At 44.0% G+C, this 14,710-nt stretch overlaps 1 protein-coding gene across 1 annotated transcript; it reads left to right on the forward strand.

Moving 5' to 3' along the window:
* Positions 1-12,989: 12,989 nt before the first annotated feature.
* On the forward strand, positions 12,990-13,928 carry LOC143516151 (olfactory receptor 51E1-like). Its single transcript, XM_077007740.1, has one exon. The coding sequence runs from the start codon at positions 12,990-12,992 to the stop codon at positions 13,926-13,928; it is 939 nt and encodes a 312-aa protein (XP_076863855.1).
* Positions 13,929-14,710: the final 782 nt, after the last annotated feature.

Below are 14,710 nucleotides of genomic sequence, written 5' to 3' on the forward strand. Positions count from 1 at the left end.
GGAGTTATCATGGTGCACAGACACTGGACTTCTGATGACATCATGAAAGCAGGCGAGGGTATAGGCAAACCGTCTGACATAGGAGGACGGCGCTTTGGAGAAGAACTTGTGGCTTTTGTTCGGTCCTGTAGACCGACCCAATCAGAACTGAAACGTTTACTGGTGGTCAAACTCGGACCTCAGTTCAACAAGATCGACCGTGACTGGAATCCAGGTGATGTCCGTCTCCACCTACCTGAGTGGCACGCCCCTGGTGGAGGGGGAGCTGATCTGAACGGACCATACAGAGACATGATAAGACGTCTGGTGGAAAGAGTGGAAGCTGCCTATCCAGTCTCCGTCAACACAGACAAGATAGCAGCTTGCAAACAAGAAGATGGAGAGTCTATCAGTGACTTCCTCGTTCGACTAACCAGAGTCCATACAGACCACTGTGGAATCGAAGCACCAGCACAACGTGCCAACGGCCCGGCAGACGTCGGCTCGTGGGAAGCCCATCTGAGAAACACTTTCCTGGAGAACATGAGAAAAGACATCAGCGACCTCATCAGAGCCAACTGCATTGGATACAACAGAGCTCCTCTGTCGATGATAGAAGATCACGCTAAACACCACGAGGCACAGCTCATAGATAAGGAGAAGAAGAAAACTCAGAAACAGAGTGACATACAGCAGCAAGCCATGCTGACTATGGTCCAGACCAGCCAAGATTACATCAAAAGCAGAGGAAGAGGCCGAGGCAGACAGCGCGGTCAGGGCAGAGGCGGAAAAGATGGAGGACGTGGTGGACAGAGAAACAAAGACAAAGACACATGCTACAATTGCGGCAAACAAGGACATTTTGCTAGAGACTGTACAGAGTCCAAAGATGGCCATCTGACCACTGAGGAAAGAGGCCAGGACTGACGGGCGGCGGAGAGGCAGGACAGCGACGGGCCACTGAGGGAAGAAGACAGCAAAAGGAAAGTACAAAATTTAGATTACTCTTTTGTCCAGCAAATTAGTAAAAACCCAGCAGCACTCCCACAGGTAGAAATAATGGTTGAAAAACGCAAACTTAAATTTTTGGTAGATAGTGGAGCAACACATTCCGTTATAATGGCTGACCAGATAAACTGTGAAATGAAGCATGATAAAACAGTCAGAGTAATGGGTGTGGGAGGGGTAACTGTCTTAGAGAGAGTGTCCGTGCCTCTCCAGTGTAATGTTGATAATAATGATTTTGAACATAGCTTCCTGATCTCCGCTACGTGCCCAGCTAATTTAATGGCTCGAGATTTGATGTGCAAATTGCAATGCACACTCCAAAGTGGCCCGAATGGGCTATTTTTGTTTTGGGGAGAGCCCCAAATGATTCAATTGGCATCAGGACAACCAGGTTATGCCTATAAATGGCAGTATAGGGGCACCGAAGGGGGAATCAGAAAGCATTTCATGGCAGAGGTGACTTCTGCATTACCCACAGAGTTTCACATTAAACCAAGTGACACATTTCATTGCACATCATACATATCTGACGGACCAGATACAGAGTATGAGACCAGGTTCTATGCAGAGCTGCATGACTTAATGACCATGACTGACTTGATCTGGAACGACACATGGGCAGCAGGCCTAGTGAGACTGAGTGAAGGACAAATGAATCTCTATTGTGTCCCATGGGCCACACCTCACATATCTCTAGCTAGCACTCTGGATGACCCGGCCTGGAGGGAGGTAGGACCGTGGGCGTGGAAGGTGAGAAAGACAAAGGACTGGGTTCCCACCTCCCAACCACAAGTGCTGTATAGTGCCAAAACCAATTCATGGAAATTAGCGATGCCCTATAAATTACCATGCACTAGAGGAGTGGAATTATTTGACCAAAATGACAAAACACAAACAAAGGCCTTATGCATGACTCTCCTCCCAGCGGAAGAATTAGAATTGGCAAAAGTTCCGCAAGCCCTGTGGGCTAAGGGAAAGAACGATGTGGGCCTCATTAAAAGATGTGAGCCAGTGCGCATTGTTCCCAAATCTGATTACAGACCCAAACAACACCAATACCCATTGAAACCTGAAGCCGTGGAAGGCATCAGGCCCGTTTTCCAATCACTATGAGAGGCTGGCGTGATAGTGCCATGCGAAACCTCACCAGTAAGAACTCCAATTTTCCCAGTTAAGAAGCCAGGGCGAGAGGAATGGAGGTTTGTTCAGGATTTGCAGGCTGTCAATACGGCAGTGCACCCTAGAACCCCAGATGTCCCAAATCCTTACACCATTCTCTCTCAGATTCCCCCAGACAGCCAGTGGTTCAGTGTAGTGGATCTTGCCAATGCATTTTTTAGCATTCCAGTTCATCCAGATAGCCAATTTTGGTTTGCCTTTTCCTTCCAAGGAAAAACATACACATTCACTAGATTATGTCAAGGTTACTGTGAATCACCCACCATTTACAATGCTGCACTACGTGCGAGTCTAGAAACATTAAAACTTCCAGAGGGAACAGCTTTACTCCAATATACAGATGATCTTTTAGTTTGTGCTCCAAACAGAGACCTTTGCAGACAGGCCACAGTGGCACTGCTAAATCATTTAGCAGAGGAAGGCCACAAGGCATCCAAATCAAAGTTACAATATTGCAGAGAGAAAGTAAACTTCTTAGGACACGTTATCTCTCAACACTCACATGCACTATCTGAAGAAAGAGTGAAGGCCATTGCAAAGCTTCCCAAACCGCGAAATAAAAAACAACTGTTATCATTTCTTGGCATGTGTTCATATTGTCGCACCTTTATTCTCTCCTACGCAGAGTGCGAGGGGCCCCTCAGAGAACTGATTCCCACCAAAGGATCCAGCACTTCAATGATTGAGTGGACTCCCGAGGGGGAGGCGGCATTCACTCAGTTAAAAGAAGCACTGCAGACCATGCCAGCATTAGGCATTCCAGACCCATTAAAACCATTTGTCCAGACGGTTGATGCACGAGGAAAGTATATGACCTCAGTGCTAACACAACGACATGGAGACAAACAACGACCAGTGGCATACTTTTCCTGCAAGCTAGATCCAGTCGCGGCAGGACTGCCGATGTGTGTCAGAGCTGTGGCGGCTGCCGAGAAGGCCCTCGTTGCCTCAAGAGACATAGTGGGATATGCTCCCCTGACACTACTGGTCCCACATGCAGTAGCAAGAATACTGCAAGATCAGAAAATTGCACACCTCTCTACACAGAGATGGTTACGCTATCACACAGCGCTGCTCAACATGCCAAATGTCATTGTGAAAAGATGTACGACCCTTAACCCATCCACCTTAGTCCCAACAGAGGAGGATGGAGACCCACATGACTGTCAGGCCGTGCTTAACACCATCTGCAGCCCGAGGGCGGATCTGAAAGAGGATCCTATCTCAAATGTGGAGCTCGAATGTTTTGTTGATGGCTCAGCAAGCAGAGATAAAACAGGAACAAACAGAGCAGCATATGCTGTTGTAACAGCACATGAAGTGCTCGATACAGCAGCCCTCCCCTCACAATATTCGGCTCAGGCAGCTGAGTTAGTAGCCCTCACCAAGGCATGTGAGTTGGCTAAAGGGAAAACCGTGAATATCTGGACAGACTCCAGATATGCTTGGGGAGTAGTGCATGATTTTGGCGCCATATGGAAACACAGAAATTTCCTAACTAGTTCTGGCAGCAAAATTAAGAACCACAAACTAGTAGCGCAACTACTAGATGCTGTTCAGCTACCAGCGCAAGTAGCAATCATTAAATGCGCAGCACACACCTCATCCCAAGATGAGGTAGCGAGAGGTAATGCTTTTGCAGATGCCACTGCAAAAGCCACAGCGCATGCGACGCCTGACTTACAAGCCACCCAACAAGAACATGCATCCACCCCAATAACTACAATTGATATCCAACAAATGGCCTCCTCAGAGGAGAAGGCCCAGTGGAAACGGGCGGGCTGTGTTAAAACAGGAGGCGTATGGGTACACCCTGATACTGCTAGACCTTGTCTACCAAAGGCTTACATGCGAGGCCTAGTTAAGATTGCTCATGGGAGGAGTCACATGAGCAAAGGGGGAATAGTAGACAGCATAACAAAACACTGGTACGCACCAGGTATCACTACTTATACTCAAAATGTTTGTTCAAAATGTTTGATCTGTGCACAGAACTCCACTAGAAGAGACACCAACACAATACCAGCCCCATCAGGACACCCGCCAGCAACAGAACCGTTTCAACATTGGCAAATAGACTTTGTGGAACTAACACCATCTGAAGGAAAGAAATTCCTTCTAGTATGTGTATGCATGTTCAGTAAGTGGGTGGAAGCTTTTCCAACAGGGAAACAGGACAGTGATGCGGTTTCCAAGGTGTTCCTGAGAGAGATCATTCCCCGGTGGGGTCTGCCACAGAGAATTTCCAGTGATAACGGGACACCCTTTGTCCACACAGGACTTCAAAATCTAACTAAATACCTAGGTATAGACATGCGCAAGCATTGCAGCTACCACCCTGCCAGTGCAGGCGCAGTAGAAAGAGCAAACGGCACAATAAAAGCAGGTCTTGCCAAGACCAGCCAGGAAACAGGGATGTCCTGGACAAAATGTTTGCCATTAGTGTTGTGGCAGTGTAGGACAAGACCACAAGCTAAGACAGGGCTGTCAGCGTTTGAAATTGTCTTTGGCAGGCCTCCCAACACAGGTCTCGGACCCCCAGAGCTGGAGAACCACCTGTTGAATGAACCACTAATTCAATACTGTGTGTCCTTGTACAAGTCTCTCTGTACTGTGTCTAAGCAGGTGAAAGCAGTGTTGCCAGAGCCAGCAGACCATCCGCTCCACTCTTTCGTCCCTGGTGACTGGGTCCTGGTGAAAGACTTCAGGAGGAAGAGGTGGAACCAACCAAGGTGGACTGGACCACATCTGGTGCTCCTAGTGACGAACACAGCTGTCAAGACTGACGGACGAGTGACGTGGATCCATCATACTCACTGCAAGAAGGCACCCGAGAACACCACCATGATGAGACCCCGAATACCTAGAATTGCGCCTGCGCTGATAACAGGAGTAGCAGGTGCCTGCGCTGATAACAGGAGTAGCAGGTGCACTATGCCTGCTAGGGGCAATTGTGGGGCTTCTGTTGTTACAATTACCAAGTGCTGACTATACACATCACCATAGAAACCCAGAGGGAAACATCTATTGGCAATATGCTAATTTCACAGCCAGGAAGAACCTAAAGAGCAACAGCTCATGTATAGTTTGTGCCCTCATGCCTCACACTAGTTTAGATCCATTTACTTTTAAAATACAAATAGACACATACAAAGATGTTAATAGCACATGGATGAATCTCAGCAATACAGGCTACAATGAAACAGAGAGATTCTTAGTGGGTAAGAGAGGGCAGCCTGAGGCAGGCATATCAATGAAATTCACCAGCCACAGAACCTATCCCATATGTTTCATGAGACATGATGGTTTCAATATCACTGAAATGGATTCAGAAGTGTCAAATGAGTGTACAGAATTAAGCTCAGGAGGAGAAAATTGTACACGACTAAGTAATAGAACGTCCAAATGGCAGAGAGGCCTGGGTGCAGGTCAATGTAACCACACAGTGAATCTTGTAAAAGACAGTGGGGGCATCCCATTCTTTGATACACACATCCCCATCTGGATACCAGACTGGTACTGGTTCTGTGGCAGAACATTATGGTTATATTTGCCTAGTTTACAGAGATGCAGGTGTGCCTTAGTTCGATTGAGCGCACACCTATCCATTTACTCCTTACATCCCAACAGGCGTAGGAAGTGCAATACCATATCAGATTTACAAGTCCCTGACGAGCATAAACTAACTACAGAATTGCAAAGATTTGGTGAGATAATGTTCCCCATGTATGGGGTGGGCGTGCTCCGCAGAGATCTAAATAGAGTACATTATAGATTAGCCCTGTTTGTAAATGAAACTATGAAGGCCACAGAAGGCATTAAACAGGAGCTGACTGCAGTGAGAGTAATGCTAACTCAGAACAGGATGGCATTGGATATGCTTCTAGCCAAGGAGGGAGGAGTATGCTCTATGATAGGAGACCATTGCTGCACATACATACCACCTAACGATGCACCAGGAGGTAATATCTCTGTGGCCCTAGACCACATGAGCAAGATCGCCGATCAGCTCCATGCGGAGGAAGCAGGGGTTCGGCTGTGGGACTGGGGACAGGGATCATTCTTTTCTACATGGAAGAGCATACTGGTTATGATTATTGCATCCTTGTTGTTATTAACCTTTATTGTCTGCTGTGCACCATTATTGTGTAGATGCATGATGGACACGGTTAAAATGCACATGGACACTAGGTACCAACTCATCCAAGCAGTGGAGAATCCAGAAAATTTTTCTGATGATGACACTATTCCCAATGATGACTTCTACAAGCTAAGAGACTTGTTTGAACTTGATGAAAACCCATCTGACCCTGATTCACAGCCCGACTGGGTTGCAGAACCAGATGATTCCTAAAGCTTTCTGAAATAATTTCTACTGTTGCATGAATATTATGTTAAATGATTATTAGAATCAAAGGGGGAGATTGTGAAAGAAATATTGATCATATTCATATGTGATTCATGTTAATCATATTCATGCAGACACTATAGCACAGTTTGTGTGAAAGGTACTCCTTGCACTGCTTAGTAATTACTAACCATATTGAAGATGTGTTTTCTGTAAGACTGAAGTTTTCTGTGCAGTAGCAGAGTTAGTGATAATATAGCTTATCCGTTTCTAAGCACCCAAGGTTGAATCCCAGGGAAGCTGATAACTGCTCCTGGGAAGCAGGCACCCTTAGTTTTTTCTACACACACACTTTGATTATAAACATTCTGGACTGAGAGAGACAGTTCAGAGTTACTGCATGAAGCGTAAGCTTCACATCATACTTTACATTTATACTTTTATACTTTTATACTTTGTAACTCTCTTGCTATCAAATAAATACTGCTTAATATAATTGTAAGACCTCGACTTCTGTGCCATCAATTCCACCACACCATATAACCATGTATTTAAGGCTCTGACAAAAAAAAAAACATTAATAAAACCATCGTTCATGAGAGGCCAGTATATATTTTCATATAAAATAAAAATAAAATTATTTACACAACCTTTTGCTTTTCTGATGAATGCTGGGAATGGTTTGCCACGGTTGCTAGGTTGTAACCAGGGACTCTATAGCGCGAAGACGATCGAAGTGACAGCTGCAGAGATAATGGCGGAAGCAAAAAAATCTAAAAATTATCACTTTCATCATGAGTGGGAAGAGGACTACTTTTTTATTTACTCAAATTCAAAGTCAGTGTGTCTGATTTGTAACGCTACTGTGGCCATACCGAAGAAGGGGAATTTAGAGCGACATTTTCTTACAGTTCACAAGAGGTATGCTAATGATTTCCTGGCGAAATCACCTCTACGTACCGAGAAGGTAAATGAACTGAGGAGACAACTATCAGCAAAGCAGGCAGTGTTCACCAGACCTGTTCATAGGAGTAAAGCAGCAACGGTAGCATCTTACAGTGTGAGCAGAGTTCTGGCAAAACAAAAAAATGTTTTAAAGATGGCAAAGTTTTTAAAGAAGCATTTGTGGAGGCCGCAGATGCACTTTTTGCAGAATTCAAAAACAAAAAAGAGATCATGTCGTCTATTCAAGAAATGCAGCTATCCAGGAACACCATTACAAGGCGTTGCAAGACCATGTCACAGGACATTGAACAGCAGCTGAAAAATGACTGACACCTGCCTTTGTTTTTCTCTACAGTTTGACAAATCTACTGATGCTATGGATGTGGCACAGTTATGTGTTTTCATTCGCATGGTTTTTGGTGACATGACGGCAAAAGAAGAGCTTCTTACCATTTTGCCTTTGAAAGGGCACACAAGAGGGTCAGATATTTTTGACACTTTTATGGAGTTCGTCAGTAAGTCGCATTTACCTCTCTTCAAAATAACATCTATCACAACTGATGGGGCTCCATCTATGGCCATATGTAACTTTTAAATGTACCTACTCCTTAATGTTAAATACCTCTGAATTTATTACTTATTCAAGTTACAAATATTACAGATATATTTGTGTAAATGTAAAACAAAATGTTTGCTTGTTGCTCTGTTATTATAACATAAATCCTTTAAATTTATTAGGTTATGAAACCCACATTACTCCATCAATCAACAATCACTCTATCCAAGTAAATAAAGAAAAATTGATCAAATATATCACATTTACTTTGTTCAAAACTTGAAATATCAAATTCATATTCAACGAGTTCGCTCTGGCGCCAACCACCGGCGATCGATAGATCGCGATATAACACTTAATTTGTGTCCATTTTACGTTCCTTGGCAACCCTGTCGTTTTTCTTGATGGCTAATTTTGGCATACTTAGCTACGTGTTTGGTCGCAAAATGTTGACGTATATTGTACACTTTGATATCCGTCACCGCTTCATACCCGGTTTTCTCCTTGAAGCGTAAACATCGCTTTCCCACCTTTCTTGAAACAACCTTCTATCTGCATCCATGTTTCTCTTCCTGGACATTTTGGGATCATTATTTGTATTTCTCAATTACACTTATTGGGAAAATCGCATCGATATGGAAACACCGTAGTGTCGAGATGCCGTCACTTCGCGGGTAACATAATTGTGGGAAATGTAGTTTTTGCTCACTTTTACTTATTTTATTTTTGAAAGCTCTCGCGGGCCACATAAAATGACGCGGCGGGCCACATTTGGCCTGCGGGCCTTGAGTTTGACACCTGTGTTGTAGAGGATAACATAAGGCCTTGAGGCAATCAGAGGTAAAACACAATATTTTTGAGTGTTAAAGTTGTAAATCGGTCAGATTTGACCGGTAACACAACAGGAGGGTTAAATACAGGGTTGCCAACTTTTGACGTTCGCATAGAGTGAGATTTTAACCTGGAGGAGGTGGCGAGTGTAAATTGTTGAGCGGGGGGGGGGGGGGGGGGGGGGGCGATCTATCAGTGTTATATCGCGATCTATCGATCGCCGGTGTTTGGCGCCAAAGCGAACTAGTAACTCGTTGAATCATAGATGTGGATCAGAGGTAAATAAACTGGATATTTTTTTTCGGCGTGAGATATCGGAAGTGTGGCGTGAGAGCGTGTGAAAACTGTCAAATGTGTGTGTCTCGGTTTGCTCTCTATGACAACCGCGAGCTCCCAACGCCTCAAGGGAGGCGGAGCCATCGCATATGGCGATATGGCGATCATGCCCCCCGATGATGTCGATATGGCGGTCACGCCCCCCGATGACGTCAGCCTGGTGGTTGCGCCCCCCGAGGACGTCAGCCCGGTGGTTCCGCCCCCCGAGGACGTCAGCCCGGTGGTTCCGCCCCCCGAGGATGTCAGCCCGGTGGTTCCGCCCCCCGAGGACGTCAGCCCGGTGGTTCCGCCCCCGAGGACGTCTCGTCACGTCAGCGGCCAGTCCCCGCGACCCAGGAGGGGTCGTCCACGCCAGTTCCTGTCCCCGCGACACAGGAGGGGTCGTCCACGCCGGTTCCTGTCCCCGCGACACAGGAGGGGTCGTCCATGCCTGTGCCCGTTCCTGCGACCCGGATGGGGTCGCCGCCTGTTCCCGCTGCCCGCCAGCCGGCCGCACCTGTTCCCGCTGCCTGTCTGCCGGCCACACCTGTTACCCCAGAGACTGTGCTGCCCTCTATTGGGCATGAACTTTATGTGCCCCCTGCTCAGCCCTGTACTCCTGTTTCATTGCCCGTGTTCCCCTTGCTCCGTCCCTGGTTTTGTTTTGGTTCCTGTCCCCGTGGTTGTGTCTGTTCAAGTCCATGTTCCTGTCTGTGTCTGTTTCTGGTGGTGTCGTCTCTGTCCCGGTCACCACATCTGTGCCCCAAATTATCACCCATCTCGTTCCTGTCCCCGTGTCCCCGTGTTCATGACATCTTCACCTCAGTGTTTGCCTCTGCCCTGTCCCCTAGCCCCACTCCCGTGTCTGTTCCCGGTCCTGTCCTGCTCCTGTGCCTCTTGCCCCAACCCTGTCCGGTCTCCTTGTGTCCCCTGTCCTGCCCAATCCCCACCCAGCTCTTGGTCAGTCTCCCTATCTCCGGTCCCTGCCATGCCCCAAGTCCCTCGTCCTGTTTTGTCTGGTCCTGTCCCTCTGGTCTGTCCTGTGTCCGCTGTCCCTCGCCATGTGCCGTGGTTCCCTGTCTTGTCCTAGTCTGGTTCCCTGTCCTGTCTGCCCTTGCGTGCCCCGGAGTGGCACGCTTTGAGGGGTGGTAATGTGACGTATGGCTACACCCCCTCTACTAGTTGTCACTCTGGATTCCCTCGTGTCTGTTTTCCTTGCCCATTGATCCTGCCCTGCTTGTCTGTTGCCCTGGTTTCCCATTGTCTGCCACGCCCGTGTTGTCATCGTTATCACCTGGTCCTAGTTTGGTTCTGTGTATATTAGTCCCTGTGTCTCCCATGTCTGTATCGATGGTTTTGATCACTCGGTCATTTGTGCTTTGTTCATCCTGTCGGTTTGTGCTGTTAGCCCGTTGTCATTCCCAGTCGTGAGTTTGTTTTGTGTTTTTGGTTTTCTGTGTTTGCCTGGTTAGTGTTTCCCTGTGTTCGTCATGCCCGTCTATGCGTGTTATTCTGACTGCCTGCCTGTTATGAACCCGGACTGGTTTTCTGACAACAATGATGGTATGCCCTTTAATAAATCTCGCTCTTCTCAGCATTTGTGTCCGCCTCCTCGCTCCGCAGCGCAAGCTGCGTTACACCTAGACTTACTGGATTTAACCTTCATCCTAGCCAGCCTAAGATCATCACTAAACTTCTCCAATAGCCATCGAGTACATGGAAAAGTAGTTGTTAATGTAGTCATGTCATCCATGTATGCCCTAATCGGTGGGAGCCGGGTGTCATTATGCAACCTCTCCCCACCTACAACCCACTTAGAAACCCTAATAATCACTTCCATTGCCATTGTAAATGCTAATGTTGAGATTGTACACCCTGCCATTATACCTACTTCCAGACGTTGCCAAGATGTAACAAACTCCTCTGTGCTGAAACTAAACTGAATGTCTCCAAAAATATGCTTTAACTAGCCTCGTAATCTCATTTGGAACCTGAAAAAATTCAAATGGCTTCCACAACAGAGCATGCGGTACCGAACCAAAAGCATTAGCCAGATCTAAGAATACCACATGTAGATCTCTTCTCTCTGCTCTTGCTGTTTGAATCTGGTGCCAGATCATGCTACTATGCTCTATACACCATGAAAAATCTGTAATCCCTGCTTTTTGCACTGATGTATCAAGTAACTTATTCTTTTTCAGAAATGCTGCAAGCCTACGTGCAACTACACTAAAGAATATTTTAACCTCCACATTAAGCAAGCTTATGGGACGAAACTGCTCTATGGCTACAGAAACCTTCTCTTTCGGAATAAGAACACCACCTGCCCTTCACCAGTTCTTTGGGATAATCCCCTTCTTCCACACTATAATCATCAACTTCCATAGAAACTTCAAAACATCTGGCGCACTTTTATATAATCTATATGGAACTCCATTAGGCCCTGGTGCTGAACCTGCTTTTGCGCACCACACTACATCCTGTACCTCACTCCACTTAAGGGGATTACCATCCATCTTCCACTGTAGATCACCTACTGGCAGAATATCTGCTGGCAATTTCAATTCACTAGTCCTTTCCTCCCTTGAGTACACTTTCTGAAAATGCCCCTCAAGCTCCTTCTTTCCTACCTTTAGGCTCCCTAACTTCTCCTGACTAAACAACGTTTTAACAAATCTAAACGGATCTGTAAATATATTTACTTAATTAACTTTTTTTTATGTAGAGGTGCATATGTGTATATATTGCTGTTTAATATAGTATTAAAATGCCAGAGGTGATATTTGTACTGACTATGTAGATATAAATGTCTTCAGGCACCATTTGGTTATGTGCAGAAATTAGGTGTGCATTAAGAGCTAGGCCGCGATGGGGCGGGCAGGACAGGTTGGGGTTTTGGGGTTGGATGAGGCGAGCTGGGGAGCAACACAGTTTTCTTACCTCATTTCTTACATCATATATTTGGAACAACCTAACCATGGTTTGAAAGTGTAAGGTTTATTTCATCACATGTACAGTGTAAAATAAACAACCGATTTGTTTTGTTCTGTAACACTTGGGGTTGTGTGAGAGCATTTGACGGACACGTGTGAGAGTAGGTGGGGTCACACAGGACCCACGAAGTTTACTACGACGAGGCATACTTTAATAAAGAATGTAACACAAACACAAAATACTAAACTACATACATGCAATGACGAACATGACTAGACATTAAAGCAAAACTACAATACATAAACTATAATGATATGACTACAATGCAGTCAGTAAATTTAATGATAGATTGCCACGATGCAGAGAGATGCAGAGATAAGGCCCACAAAGGACAAAATATCCAGTACATGAGGTGTTCTAAATGTAAATCCTGTTTTAAGAGTAAACTTACCATTCTACAAGCCAAACTGTTTCAGTTTTTTTTTATGGTCGATTTGTGCAATATAATGAACATGCTGTAAAATGAAAAAAAAAAATCTAAATTGTAAGTTGGTTTTTTTTTTTACCCAAAACAGTTAGGAAATTGGATGACATTTTTTTTCTTGGTTCCCAGGAGGATAATTAAAATTGTTACATAATTGATAAACAAAACAAAACATCACTTCTGTAATTAAAATCAGTGAGATCTGTAGTCCTTATGCACTTTTTGTCTCACTGTTGCAATAGTGGGCAGGACTTAACAATCTGTCAATCATCAACTTTTAATGAACCTGCATGTGGGTGAGAATATATAATTGGAACAGAGCTCTTCTGCACTTACATGATGATGCTTGATTAAAATTCACTGGTATGTCCAGAACTTGATTCTGCATATGGATAATTTAATAAGAAGCAATGGATTTCTTTACTAATGTTACATACTTAATTCTGGAGGGCCATGTAGAATTGGAGAAGTATAGATATGTTTACTTTATAAGTACTCTTGCAGTTTATGTATTGATCATTTTATGTAATACTGTTGTTATATATGTTATATTCACAAACAAAAAACTCCATGAGCCAATGTATATATTCATTGCTGCCTTGCTTTTCAATTCTCTTTTTGTATCAATAGCTCTTTATCCTAAATTACTTAGTGATTTACTCTCTGAACAACAAGTGATTTCTTACCATGCCTGTATGTTGCAGGCTTTTTTCATTTATATACCTGGTATGTCAGAGTTCACACTTTTATCTGCTATGGCCTATGACAGATACGTGTCCATATGTAAACCTTTACAGTATGCAACTCTTCTAAAAATGTCCACTGTCAAAAAGGTTTTATTTTTATGTTGGTTTTTGCCTTCCTGTGAACATAGTATATCAATAATTCTAACATACCAACTTCATCTGTGCAAATTCAAATTGAACAGAATATACTGTAGTAATTATTCAATAGTTAAATTAAGTTGTGGTGACATATCTGCTAACAATTTATATGGGCTGTTTGCTTTAAGTGTTGCTGTATTTCCACCAGTGATCTTTATAGTGTTCACATATATAAGAATACTTGCTGTCTGTTTGAAGAATTCCAAAGATTTCAGAGGAAAAGCTCTACAGACCTGCTTACCACATCTTTTAATTTTTATCAGTTTCAGTGTCACATCATGTTTCGAAGTTATCAATAGCCGATTAGAAGGAAACACACCACAGATTATACTTATGATAATTTCAATTGAAAATATGCTTATTCCTCCTCTAATAAATCCTATTATATATGGACTGAAACTGCAGGAGATTTTTAAGAGGATTAAGAAATTAATAGTGGGAGAATCACCACCAGTCTTATTTTAGAAAGATATTTCTATATACGTTTATAAGACTGGTTTTCAAAAATACAAATGTGTATATTTATTACAATTTCTATAAATGTTTTGACATATAGTTGTAATGAGTTGATATTGGCCTGTATTATCTAATGCTTAATCTAATCTTATCTGTATTATAAATTGACTATGTGTTGACTTACATATTATTATCAATCAATCAAAATTGATTTATATAGCGCTTTTTACAACAGTTGTTGTCACAAAGCAGCTTTACAAGTGTCCGAGTCCAAGGCCCCAGTGAGCAAGCCAAGGGCAACAGTGGCAAGGAAAAACTCCCTAAGAGCATGAAGGAGAAACCTTGAGAGGAACAATGACTCATGGGGAGAAAACCCATTCTCCTCTGGCTGACACCGGTCACCATAACAGCAATTAAAGAGATAGAAAAACAAAGAAAAGATGGGAAGGATAAATAAATCTAATCTTGGTGTGTATTTATAAACATGAGTTCTCTATGTAATTCCTATTCAGTCCTAAACGTCTTGATTGTTGGTAATAGTAGTCATAGCAGGGGAGAATGGCAGGACAGGATGAGAGCACCAATGCCCCAGTTTACCATAAAATCCTTCGCCATAAAAACCTGTATCTGTAACCTTTATCTAAGGGGGAGTATTACCAAACGCTAAACTAAATATGTACATTTTCAACCTAGACTTAAAGATTGAGACTGTGTCAGAATCCCAGACACAGTCTGGAAGGTTATTCCATAGTTGGGGGGCCTTATAAGGAAAGGCTCTTCTCCCTGCTGTT

This window comes from Brachyhypopomus gauderio, chromosome 6 (assembly GCF_052324685.1).
Source record: "Brachyhypopomus gauderio isolate BG-103 chromosome 6, BGAUD_0.2, whole genome shotgun sequence".
Classification (NCBI taxonomy): Eukaryota; Metazoa; Chordata; class Actinopteri; order Gymnotiformes; family Hypopomidae; genus Brachyhypopomus; species Brachyhypopomus gauderio.